This window comes from Vidua chalybeata, chromosome 3 (genome assembly GCF_026979565.1).
Source record: "Vidua chalybeata isolate OUT-0048 chromosome 3, bVidCha1 merged haplotype, whole genome shotgun sequence".
NCBI classification, from domain to species: Eukaryota; Metazoa; Chordata; class Aves; order Passeriformes; family Viduidae; genus Vidua; species Vidua chalybeata.
In genome coordinates, this window is record NC_071532.1 from 20854727 (window position 1) to 20868115 (window position 13389).

Genomic DNA, 13389 nt, shown 5'->3' on the forward strand with positions numbered 1-13389 from the left:
TTGACTCCCTCCATCAAATCTAATAAAAAGTTTATTGCTCTCCAACAGCAGAACTCATTGTGTGTTTACATGGCCTAGATAAGAGGAAATAATATGTACCTTGAATAAACACTATCTCTTTAAGAAGTTAACCTGTACCTGGAGTGGGGAAATATGGCTATGGCACTTCAGCAACTAGGAAAAATAGAGCAGACTTGTCATGCTGTAGCTCATAAGACTGGAAATTTCCTGCAAGTTAACAATGTATTTAAAAAGACTCTATGAAGATTGAGTTTTTCCATGATGGCCTTGGAATATCATTCTCATGATCCACTGATAAGGAAACAGAGTGACCATGCTGTGACCGAGATATTCCAATGCACCCTTCACAGACACCCACTACCCTGTGGGGAAAATGGAAGTTAAGAAAGCAGAAGCAAAATTTGCTATGATCTAAGACCACAAACCTTCATCTGACTGAAGTACATCTATTTATGTACATTGTGGAGAAGATGAAGGAAGTGAAGTGTTTTATCTCTTGAACTGACTGGCAAGCAGAAGGCATTGATGAAACAGTTTCAAAATGAGAAGTTCATTTTTCTGTGTGTGCTTTGGGACACTTTGATTCACTGTGTCTGTGCAATACACCTTTGTAAATTTTTAAATATCTATGTCAGAAATCTGTGAGACATTAAATACCAGAGTCTTGATTTCCAGATGGTTTTAAAAAGTTACCTTCATAGTTACTGGCCTTGATCTGTATGAACTCATTATGTCCAGTAGCTGTAATTTTTATCTGTTATTGTCAGTAAAGGTCCATGCATTTGGGAGGACGTATGTTCTTGGAATCAAAATTAGCATGTTTTACAAAGTGATAACCCTACTTATGCTGCTGCTTTAAAATAAACATTAATTGCCAACCTCCATGATGATCTGCAATCTTGGCTCCACAGCAGTTCCCTAGAACTCCCTTCCTTTATAGTTTGCTTTTAGCCAGGTTGTTATATTTATGGTTGTTTCGTGCTTTGAACAAATTGTCAAAATTAATTTTCCTTTATGGTAAGTTGGGCAGTAAAGTCATCTTAATTTTTACAGCAGACCAATGTTGAATTCTTCACTTTATTTATAAAATTAATCGATACCATAGGTTTTTGAAAATGATGCAAATGTGTAACAAAATGGAAATTTAATTTTTATTTCTATTTGCTTCATATAGATTAAAGCTACGTGTTAATTCTGCGATCAGCAAACTGTTGAAAAACATTTCTAAATATAACAATTTTTTGTACCTTTCTGTGTGACTTGAATCAGAAATGGCAGTAACTCCAGAAAGAACTTCTGGAGGAAAGAAATATTACTAGTAAAATACAGAAAACAGCTTTTGGATGTGAGTGAATATTAATGTTTAAACTTCTGATATGTACTTGGTTTCACTAGCTCTGCCACTTCTATTTCCTGTTGCAGTTTTGGTTTGTTTGTAATTTTGGAGACAGGTTTCTGTTGTGCGGTATAATAAACTGAGCTGAAAACAACTGTATTTCTTAAAAACCTGCATTTTGATGGCTGCCCACTGCAAGTCTCCAGATCTCTTGATGCTTGATTACTGTTCTGTCTGTCCATCAGCCTGGCTTCACAGTCATAGAGTGTGCATAGAGTGACAGGTAGAAACAGGCAAAAAAAAATTTACTAATCTCTTTGTGGGTAATTCACAATAAAAGGAGGTAGAGAGAAATAGTAGAAGAGGAAGAGGGATTGTGATGCATTTTTTTTTTTTTTTTTTTTTTTTTTTTTTTTGGCACACAGGAAAAAAAAAAATGCTAGCAGCTTAATGGCATTGTTCACTGACTCCTTTGTACATTTGTGTGTTTAGCCAGCTACAGTAGCAGTAATTTAAGAACTATTGTCTTGCTGTTGTATAAACACTTCAGATGTTTGCTTGGCATCACCAGTTCTGGAGATGTATAAAATGGAGAACTATGTAGACATTGTGTTTCACATAAAAGCAAAATATTTGCTATAGATAAAGCTGCCTAGTAAGGAAATTATAAACCACATCCCAAGGAGCATACCATCAAGAAGCTTAGTTTAGAAACATGAATTCATGCCAAGTATCGTTATGTATATTCGAAGTGAGAAAGAAATCCTGGAAGGTACCTATTTCATTCTGCTCCTGTGCTTGGATAAATTTTTGTGATGTTAGATTTGAATGCTGGATAAGAAATGCTGCTGTCTCCTGAGTGCCTTGTGCATTCTGTAATTGTCTTGACTTTCATTAGCTCCTGAGCCTTTGCCACTTGGCGCCTGGCCCTGTTGTGGGCCTGCCTGCTACAGCGCAGTTCCAGCTAGGCAATCAAAAGTTAGAGCGCTGAGAACTATTTCTCACTTCAGTTTCTGTAATTTCTTAGGTGTGGAGACAATGATACAACAATCATTTTCTCCTAATAGAGGTGTCGCAAAGTGTCTGCTGTAGAGTTACTTTCCTGTTACCCCATAGTTATCCCAAAGCAGGAGATGGGCTTATTCAGCTTTGCTTTGAGTGCTCATGTATCTTTAACCTGGTGAGGAATGCTGTGGAAGTGCCTATGAATAAATAGACAACATGGTTCACCCAATGCAAATATGTTTTTAATGCATTATGTATGGTAAAAATAGCAAAGAGGTTCAAATGCCTCATGTCTGTGTTTAAAAGGAAAAAGCTATGCCTCAAACATTGGCATGAGGCTTATAGAAAGAATGGGCTCTCAGTAAATATCCACACTTCTGTATTCAGCCCTTGTGCAGTGCAAGGCATAGAGGTGCTGGAGGAGGGCATGAGCATGGTTTAAGGACATAATGAGCAGTCATATGGAATATGACCTAAATACATACCCACTGTTGCAATTAATGCACCAATTTATTAATTTACGTTCCTTTTGTTAATTAGTGGTAAGCATGTTGAATTAGGTAGCTCCTGACAAAAGGAATTTCAAAAGAAAACTATTATATCTTTAAAAAAAGACACGTTGGCATCTTTGATTTTGTTCTGTCAGAAACAAACAGGAAATCTTAGAAAGTTTTGAAAGTTATGGTAAATACCTTCTGTACAGGGGATGAATTTTTAGAGGTTACATGAACCAAATCAGCTGGATATGCCTGTGTGGTCACAGGAGGACAAATCTTCGCATCTGGTGTCCAGAAAGTATTGTTGTAGGTGTCCACTATTTTCAAAACAAGTTTTCACTCTGTCAAAACAAGTTTCAACAGGAACACAAAAATACAAAGGCACACTACATATGTATGTATGATCCATGCAAAAATACTTTGTACTTCAGAAAATGAATAATCAGGTGATGTTGATAAAGCCTGGAGAAGCTCTTTTATAATTCTAATATGTCTATAGTGTTGAAATAGTTTATATAACAAGATTTTATTGCAACATGTCAGCATAAAAATACTAGTCTGGAAGGAATAGGTCAAAAACCTCAAGAAGCCTCAGTCTGTCCTTCACTCTGACCTACACCCTTCTTAATTCCTATTTTCACCAAATTTAATTGAAAGAGGGGAGAACATTGCTGTTCTAGCTAATTTATGAAAATTAGTCATCTATAGAGTTGATGTTGTTCTATCAGGATTCAGTGGATTTGAAGAAACTTGTCGATGTCTTGATGGAGTTCTCCTAGGGTACAGCAGGAAAGAAATATGGGATGCAAAATGATGTAATTCCTTTAAAAGAAGTATACAGTAGTTGGGACAAATGCCTGGGATTCTTGGCTGTATCTCATATAGCTGGACAGGATACAATTCAGTCCTTACCTCAGTCCTGGGATTATTCAAACAAACTCAATTTACCTGCTGGACAATTCAGACAATAGGGAACTACTGAGGAGAATGGGGTACCAAATACAGGCCTTATTCCAGAAGTCTTGGAAGGATTAAGTAGAACTATTCAGAGATCACCATGACTACAGGAGTGCTTGCCCAAGTCAGGTCTATTAACTTAAAAAAGTTTTAGAAAATAACTCATACATATTATGTATGCCTTGCCTAGAGTAGTAGAAAATGGATGTATTTGTCACATACACTGGCTGCTATGATTTTGAATACACTACAGGTCTATAATTAGAGCCAGAAATTTACAGAATTAAACCACTTTTGCAGTACTTACTAAATGATTTTACAAGAATTAACTAAAATATTGAAATAATGGGTAGTATATAAGAATAAAATTTGCTCTCAAAGCCAGTGGTAGGAAAAAAACCCAAATGCAAGTCTGCCTTCAGAAGAGAAGGAACACAATACATGTACCTCATGCAGTGAGAGAAGGCCTCTATGTCTTTGTGAAAAGATGAAGATTGTGCCTCAAGGGCTTTAATTTGCCAATAAGGACATTGTGCTGGTAGCAGAAGTGTTGCTGTACTGCTAAGTTTGTTCCTGATGTGGACCATCATGATGATTTCATCCCCTTAATTTTCCTCGAATTGTCTCTTAAAGGAAAAAGCACTTGAAAGTCCCACATGTTAAGCTGAAACAAATAAAAAAATGAGTGCAAATAGGGCTAGCATGGGTGAATTTGAGATCAGCATGCTGGAAATCTTGGCAGTTATAAACTGAGAGGTTTAAGGGGAATATATTTTGTGAATTACTTGGGAAGATGATTCATCACCCCATGATGATTGTCCTTGTCCCAGACACAAAAAGCAGAAATCTCATTGATATAACGTGTTGTATGCTTTTTTCCTCACAGAGTTTGAGTCTTGATCTTCTGCTCTGAATTTACCACATGAAGATTTTAAGAGAAATAGAACCACCTAAACAATCCTTTTAACTTTATTACACCAGCAGCAGTAACTAGAACGCAATTGTATAGCTGGCTATAGTACCAGTCCAGCAAAAGCAGCAGCAGAAATCCAGTCTGTTGGTGTTAGAATGCTTTCACCATAAATATATGGGAAGTGTTGTTTGATGGGAGATTGCAGCTGCATAATTTTAAATCTTTGCAGATTTTCAGCGTAGATATGTGAAGGCAAAAAGTATTATCAAGTAGTCAATGCAGATTTTCTACCAACTCCATTTTAAAAACCCAGCACTAAGTTACCCTGGGAAAAAACTAGTACAATTAGAATGAAATTTCACAAAAGCGTGTGAATTCTGAGTCGAGTATGTTTTAAGCACGGCAAACCCACACCCTGGGATTTAGATGTATATGGGCTTCTGGAGACCTTGTACCACACTCAGTGTTTCATATCACTGGAAAATATGTAAGCAGCAGGTGAGCCAATTCTAACTTCTTTTAGATACTTACCACTTGCAATTATAGCAAGACTTTCTTTCCACTGGATAATAAAGTGAAGGAAAGAGAAGTGCTTTACTCTTAACAGATGTCCTTGAGCGTAGCACCTGGAATTCATTGTACTGTGTCAAGTATATGTAGTGGTTAACTACAGCAAAAGGTGTTGTTTTCTGGAGTGATGAAGAAAAATTTCCATAGAAACCTCATAACTTACTACCTTGAACTTGGAAAATGACCATTTGAGGGAACAAAAATGAATACACAAAAAACAATGGAGTCTTATAAGAAGCTCAACAAAGAGTTAGACATGTGTTCATAAGTGTATGAAGATTGGCACCCACTCTAGGCTGAAAAGAAAGCAACTTTTTATACACTGTTTAAGCTGGAATCTAAACCATTGTGAGAAGGATGCAACACTCAAAGTGTGTTTTACCTTCTTTACATGAGTGTTGATTGTACTCAGCACTCACGTGAAGAATATCTGTGTACTTTGTACAAATGAGTTTCTCTCTGTACTTACAGGAGAATTTATGCAGGTCTTCTGAGCTTGGTATAAGGTCAGTATGATACAGGTCCACCAAGAACATGGTAGATGAAAGCTGGAGAAAGAAGGATCTCCATCTTTCCCAGAAAGGAGAAAAGGCTTTGATCAAAAGCAGATTTTTGCCATTTGACAGAGCCCTGAGAGACCATAGGTCAAGTTAGCTTTCTTCATCTTCAGTGTCATTCAACAGGTATCTGAATTACTGTTGTTGGGTTTTTTAAATAACAGTTGTCCACAGCTGAAAAACATATCTAGTGTATATAAAAGTAATAATTTCAAAATAGTTTGGAGATAACTTGAGAATATCATGTGGCAAAGTTTCTGAAAAAAAAAAACTTTCAGATAGTTCTATATGACTCCTTATGGTATAGCACGGATCATAATTATGGAGGGTGTAAAATCAATGTGTTAATATGAATAGAGTATGAGGAGTATATCTTTTTCCAAAATTCATGTTCATATTCACTGTTTCTCTGTGCCTGTATCTACAGGATGCTGGAGCATGAGTGTTGTCTCTTGATTTAAAATCTTTCTCTAAGGAAAAGCATTGCATGTGAAAGATGCCTTTACCATGTAGTCTATAGCAGAGTATTGTCCTTCAAAAATTTTTAAATTTCTGTTAGAATTATTTCATGTCATCTGTTGTGACATAATAGTTTGTGTCATGGTCCTATTTGGGCAGAAACGTGCACTTTGACTTCAATGCCAAATGGTCGATAGATGAAACTTACTCAGAAGGTGATTGGTGCTTCTTTTCCTCCTTACTGGTGACCTCTGCAGAGATTATTGTAATTAAAATGTTGTAATTTATATTTCACAGGAAATTCAGGTATTGTAACACATGATTTTGTCCCAAACTTTGGATGAAAAAAAAAATCTAGAAAAAATTTTCCAGTGTTCATTTCACTTACCTTTTCCTACTTCCCCATCTTTCCTCCTCAATCTACTAAATGTGCTGTAGCTGAGACAGTCCTATCAGATATACGGGGCTTTTGGATCTCTTAACAAGGCCTTTTTTGGTTTGGTTTGGGGGGGGTTAAGGGAGCAGTTTTAATATATTTTTTGTGGTATGTGTGATGAACTGTAATTATCTCTGATTTTGTTTCATCTGAGATACCTAAGGTATATGGGAGAGGGACAGAAATGGGCTGTCCCATTTCTGGAACACAACCTGAGTACACTTGTGGTACTGCATTTGCTTCAGTCTGGAGAAGACCAAAATGATAAGGGCAACTTTAAGCATGTACTTTAAGGTACAAAAAGAAAAAAAGCAGACATTTAAAATAATGAAGTACTAAAAGATTTTTTGTAGTGTATGGAACATTGCCAAGAGGTTCATATGAACTACCAGTGAAATAACATCCTCTTTGAAACAGTACATCTGCTCAGAATGTAGGGAGATGTTAGACTTAGTTTTGCAGCAAAGGATACAAGCTCTCCTGCAGGAATCAGTGAAAAGAAAGGATGCAAGTGTAGATAAAGTTGGTGTGGGAGGGTGTTTGTGGTATCATAAGCATTCATTCTGGAATTTACCTAACAGAAAAGGCATATATAATTACTGCATATAATGCACTAAGTGTGGGTTTAATACAAAGCACAGAAATGCTATAAAGAAAAAGAAATAAAATGTAGGAAAATCATTCCAATTGTATCCCATTTAATGATTAATAATTTCTACAGTTTTGGAAGAGGGAAGTTTCAAGTAATATTTACCAAGTCAGTTAAGATCACGTGCATGGAAGAGAGTCTGCAGAGAAGCTATCAAAGGGGAAGGGGGAAGCTATTCAAAATAAGTAAGGAGAGAAGCATAATTAAATGTTAGGACAGATAAAGCAAGGACAAGTAAAAGGGATGGATCCTGATATTGACAACATGTAGGTGGTACTCCATGAGCTAGCAAAACACATAGAATTAAACAGGACTTAAAAAGCTACAATTTCAAAGGTATGGTAGGAGAAACACAGATACAGAAATGGCACTCAGCTGTTGAGATCAGGGGACAGGCAGACCTTCTCAGCTGGTTTATGTTCGTGTGTGTGCCAGCATGAACAATCACTTTTGCAGGCATGATTATGAGGGTTGTTTTCTGAACTTTGCTTCAATAAACCAAAGTGTGTTCTGTAAATACACAGCACAATCTATATATGCTATAAAATGTGTGTGCTGGTTGTCCTCTTTATTATGGTTGTTTCCATTTCTGGGATCAGCTCCTCAGTCCAGAAATGCTTTTACTTTCCATTGCTCTTTTAACCTTTGGACAGCATCTCATACGTATTTACATCTTGTGCATAAAAGCTGACTGCAGCTATCTGTAATTAATTTGCCAGGCACAACCTCACAAAGAGAAAGGAGTGTTCTCTTCATGGTCTTGCAATGTTTTTAGGTGTGAGGAAGTATGCTTGCTGTTCAGTGATTGCCAAAGCTTCTTATTGCAGTTATGACAAACATCATGACTGTGAAGCTGATCAGTGTGTGTTTGCTTTAGGAGGTAAACCAGCAGAGACATCAAGAATCCAATAAATGACATTGCAGCTATTCTCACTTTAGATTACTTCTCGGTGAGAACAGGAGAGAAATTTATAGAGACTAGTGATAGAAATAGAAAACAAAATTTATTAAAAAATAGAGAAATTGAAAGTTCGGAGCAAAACGCAGTAGGCAGAAACCAAAGGCAGAATGATAAAGCAACTTCTAATATAACTGGTAAATAAAGGGCATCCCTGGGACATGTAATATACCATTATTACATGGTTGAGTATCTCAGCAAAAAAAATCTCAACGATACAGTTCTAACTCAATTTTGGATACATAGGATTAGCTCATTTTATGGATTTATGCGTCACTTGATCCTTTGCAAAGAAGATAGACTAAGATCCAAAATATACAAAGCACACTTTTAAAAAGAGCATTATCCTATAAATTTTGAAGTTTAATAAAAGGACTTACCATTCATACAATGTTGTTAGTATTTATTTACTGCATTTTATATAAACTGCTGCCATCAGCAGTGGCAGTATTGTGTCAAGGTTTCTGAGACAGATAAAGAGCTTATCTCCTGTATGTATTTTGACTTCTCTTCACTATTTCCCTGCTCCATTCCCTTGTCTGTCTTTGGGCCTTCTGTACCATATGTGAAGCCTTTTCCCCATAGGGGAAATAGGAAACATGGGAAAAAATCAAGTGCTTCAATTCATGCTTTTAAGATTACTCCTTCCTAATCATATATTTTCTGTTCTTTTCACTAGGACATATTTCAAGACATTTGTCCCTCAGTTCCAGGAGGCAGCATTTGCTAATGGGAAGCTTTAGACAGCTTCGGGCATGGAAACTATACTGGACAGATCCTTCAGATTGCACATGTCAGCCCAGAAGAATGATGCCTGGAAATGGGTTGGACTGTCTTGATAGGTGCTTTCTTGCCTCTGAACTGGTTTTAATAGCTTCAGTTTTTGAAACAAAAACCTCACTAGCATGCTTAGAACTGAATATTTGATATTAGTCCTGCCCCTTTGCCTCTGCCTCCACCATTCCTTTATATATCTGTCGAATTAAATTTAAAAGGGCGTGTATTGATATGATAATACTTTCTTGTGCCAACAATGTCCTGGATGTTATGCCTTGTTTCCTTTTCTTCAGATGGTCTAAATTGGATTGTTCTTCCCCATGGTAATATGATGTAATGTGTACATTTAGTTAACATTTTCAGCTTATCCTAAGAAAACATAAAACTGCCGTATGTACCGGGAATGCCTAATGGACTGTACAGTGCCATATTCTGCCTTGGAGGTTTGCATCTCACTGTGGTTGTTACTCTCACAGGTATGGATATGAGTTGCACACTTCAATTCTCAGTGCCTTTCCAGTTGGTCTGAAGTTAATATGGCAAGGTGTTTGAGGTTTGGTGGTTTTTGTAATACTTCTGTTGAAAGCTTATCTTATGTGAAATGTTATGCTTTTATGCTTTGTTTTTATTTCCAGTTGTACAATGTTGGTGTTTTCCTAATGAGTGCCCCTTGCCATTACAAAAAAGTTCTACTTCTTTAGTACCAACATGCAAGTAACTAGTTATATAAACCAGTATAACAAAATAAAGCTTTTTCATAGACCTGTAATTTTTCCAAATAAGATAAATACTGCTAAGAAGCAAACTTTCAGCAAAATAATGAATGATGTCTTGGAAAATAGCTGATGAAATAATGCAGGGCTATAGGTATTTAGCTTAATGCTTAAGTTCAGTATATCTTCTCAGAAAATATTTTTAAGTGTATATAACCGGAAACATTACCTCCCCTAATTCTGAAATGCCAAATGCAAAATCCTGCCTATTCATCCTTTCTTTCCTGCTTGTGTCAGACACAGCAGTTGGGACTAATGGTCACAATGTCACTTCCCCAATTAATAAGTGAATAGACCAAGGTACTTTCCAGTAAGGAATAAAATTAACAGAGTATGTTGGCTTATAAATGGTATCTGGAAAATGTGCCATACTTCTGCTAAATACAAGGAACTAAATAAATCATGTACAGATGATACAGTGGAACTGGAAAACATTTTATTTTAAATTATACCCTATAGCATCACATGCAAGAAAGTCTCATCAAGCTACTTGATTGGCAGTATTCTCCTACCCTTTCTACAACTTGTTATTTCACATGAAAAGTAGTGTTTTTCAGGGTTTATATTCACCTAGGAAATACAGATGGGGTTTGTGTAGTGAAGCTTAATAATTAAGAATTATGCAAATAATTCGCCTCTAGAAACTACAAGTACTTTTAGCTAGTTTGTGGGCAAAATTTATGTTCAATACTGAAAATCTTGGCTGAAAATTAAGCTGCAAACAAAATCTTTATTGTAAGAATAAATATAAGAATAAAAAGTTTTATTATAAGTCTGCAGAGAAGGCATATTCTGTCCTGTGACCCACCCCTTTGTGATTCTCGGTACATTATCAGAGGACTGTCAACAGTTTCAAAGGTCTGAGCCTGAATTCCCTCTGTGGAGACATTGCATGAGGCTTTTGCATGCTTAGGGCAGATGTGGAAGGTAATGGTTTCATGTGAATAGCAAAATCATAACTGAACAACCTCAAGTGACTAAGAACAAAATATTGTTTCGTATACTGGGATGATCTCACATCTACATTTCTTCAGGTAAAAGCCAAAGCCACAGACACATACTCAAGAATAGGCCAACCTTGTGAAAGAGGTGGGAGAAGAAGGGTGGCTAATGAAAAACATTTGTTCTCATAGTGTTCAAAATCTGATAGAAACAATCTCTAGACATCTTCAAAAGGTATAAACCATCCCTTAGGTTGCATCAGTACATTCCTGGAATCTTACATTTTATAACTTTGTCTCTGATTCAGTGTTGTACTGATTGCCCTATGAATACAGTGTGTGCTTTATATACCTGATTGCCCAAGTGACATCAGTTATTTATTTTTTTATCTTTTCAGAAGTTACCATACTTCAAAGGCTAGCAATTGCAAAATAGTTTGAAAAGAGGTCCACTCTTAGGAATTTAGATTTATTCTCAACCAAAAATGCATCCTTCATCTCAGTCCTAGTCATTTTCGACAATTAACTGCTTTATTATTAAAGAGCTTTATAAGCCACATAAGAAAATATTTTGAGCGTACAAAAAGCCTAAGCCAGCAATTCATTGTGTTGAATTCTACAGTTTCTCCAACTTTTCACAACATACATAGAAACAAATCCATAGTTTCAGTCTAATTTTAATGTCATGCTACAATTGCTAGTATTTTGGGGAAAAAAAAAGGTAGAAAAGATGAAAAACTGTACTGTTTGCATTTAAGGTAAGCCTATCAAATTTCAGAGTAGAAGAAAAGGCATTTTGTTACACTAAATGAACGTTTTCTTTATTTCAAGGTCACCCTTCACTCGTTGACCTACATGGTATTTTATGGATCCCTTTCTAATAGTTCTCAGAAGTATTGGGAGTGTTAGCTCTCCAAATGGGGTATTGAGAGACACTGAAATGAATGGAAGCTTCTTTCTAGGAGAATTACCGTATAAACACTATACCAGAAGACAGGGTTCATGTGAATAATTTTATATCAGACCAAGTATCCATTGAAGACATTTATGTTAGCCACGAAAGTTTGGATCTGATGAGTTGGAGTTATTTCTGTTATCTCCTGTTTTATTATAATTTCCATTGTGGCCAATTTAACGGCACTGAGACTCTCAGCACTTCCTTCCCTATTGTGTGATATATGCAATTGAAGGGAGCAGTCAGACCTAGGCTATTTTCCTTGGTTTATGACAGCCACAAAATGTAGGAGAAAAACAGCAATGTTGCAAATGTATTGAAAAGCCTAAACTCTACACTGTCCTAGTTTTGACTGAAAGAATGCAATAACTTAACTAAGCCCTGCTAATAAACGATTTTCCAAAGGTCCTTAAATCACAAACTTAGAGTCAAGCCCTCATTCATCTGCATACATAATCTGCTGTCCTAGAAGTAATACCAGATCTTATGGATTCAAAGTCAGACGTTTTGTGAACTTGCTGGAAAGACTGAACAAACAGCTGGAAAAATAAATAAAAAGTAATTATACCATACATTGTTTGGCCGTCATTGATCTTTCCGTTGTGCTGGCCACTGCTTTGTTGATTGGCACTTTTCATTTCCTGAATCAGCACATTTTGGTATTGTCACTGTCCTTGAACGTCCTCCCATTCATACAGAGAGCAGACTTGAGTCAGTTCTTGAGAAGAGATCATTGCTGGAGTTAGCACAGATCTGTGCATTGTTAAACCATCCCTAGGGATGTTTCTCTGTATGTTCCCTTTCACTCATCCTGCCTGGCACCTACAGCAATAAGCATCTTTGGTGAATCAGTCAGTAGATGAGATTTAGCCATGAAGTGCAATATTTTAAATCTCACTTCAGGTGGTTTTACACAGAGACTTCTTACCTAGGAAAGAGAGGATTAGATCTTGAGTACTCTCCATAGAGCAGTGCCCCCTAATACAAGGCTGGGGGTTCAGCAGAGCTCAGAAACCTGTGTAAGTGATGAGTAGGCACTGCAGCTTAGACATCCTTCTGTGCCAGCACCCTTAACCAGAGAAGCAATAGAAACCTGTAGCAGCACATGAGGGTCACCAGTGCAGGTCTGAAACACATTTCTAGTGCCGTGTCTGTGCAGCAGTGACATGGAGATGAAGGGCAAATCCTTTGTTGGTGCAGAACAGGAGTTTTTCACCTTTCTAGCTTAGTGAGAAGATGTGCTGCAAAGAGGTAGCAAGCTTTGGACACAACTTGTGACCACGATTGTTAATTATGGGATGCTGTTCCTTGCCCTGCCAAGCAAATGAAGTTTGTGACCAAATTGAACTGCCAGTGAACACTCTTCCATAAAATTACTTATGTCTCTGTAATTGATGCATTGTAACACTCATTAAACCTAAAAGTTACTCTTACTTCTTAAATGTTACTGAAAATCCCTGAAGTCATCTCTTCAGTTTTTATTTTCAGCTCTCTGTCCTCTTTTGGGACAATTTTGCTTCATCCTTACTAGTTACTGCTATTTTTAGCAAACTTGAGTTCTTTGTTTTAACAAGGCAACAAGGTG

The 13389-nt window shown here is 36.7% G+C and overlaps 1 protein-coding gene across 2 annotated transcripts in view; it reads left to right on the forward strand.

Moving 5' to 3' along the window:
• The window catches only part of BABAM2 (BRISC and BRCA1 A complex member 2), a 163242-nt gene extending 150866 nt beyond the window's left edge, over nt 1-12376 (forward strand). For both annotated transcript variants that reach the window (XM_053937347.1, XM_053937346.1), the window contains exon 12: nt 9038-12376. In XM_053937347.1, the coding sequence (XP_053793322.1) occupies nt 9038-9101 (64 nt within the window). In that variant the 3' untranslated portion in view covers nt 9102-12376. The remainder of the gene's footprint in view (nt 1-9037) is intronic.
• Nucleotides 12377-13389: the final 1013 nt, after the last annotated feature.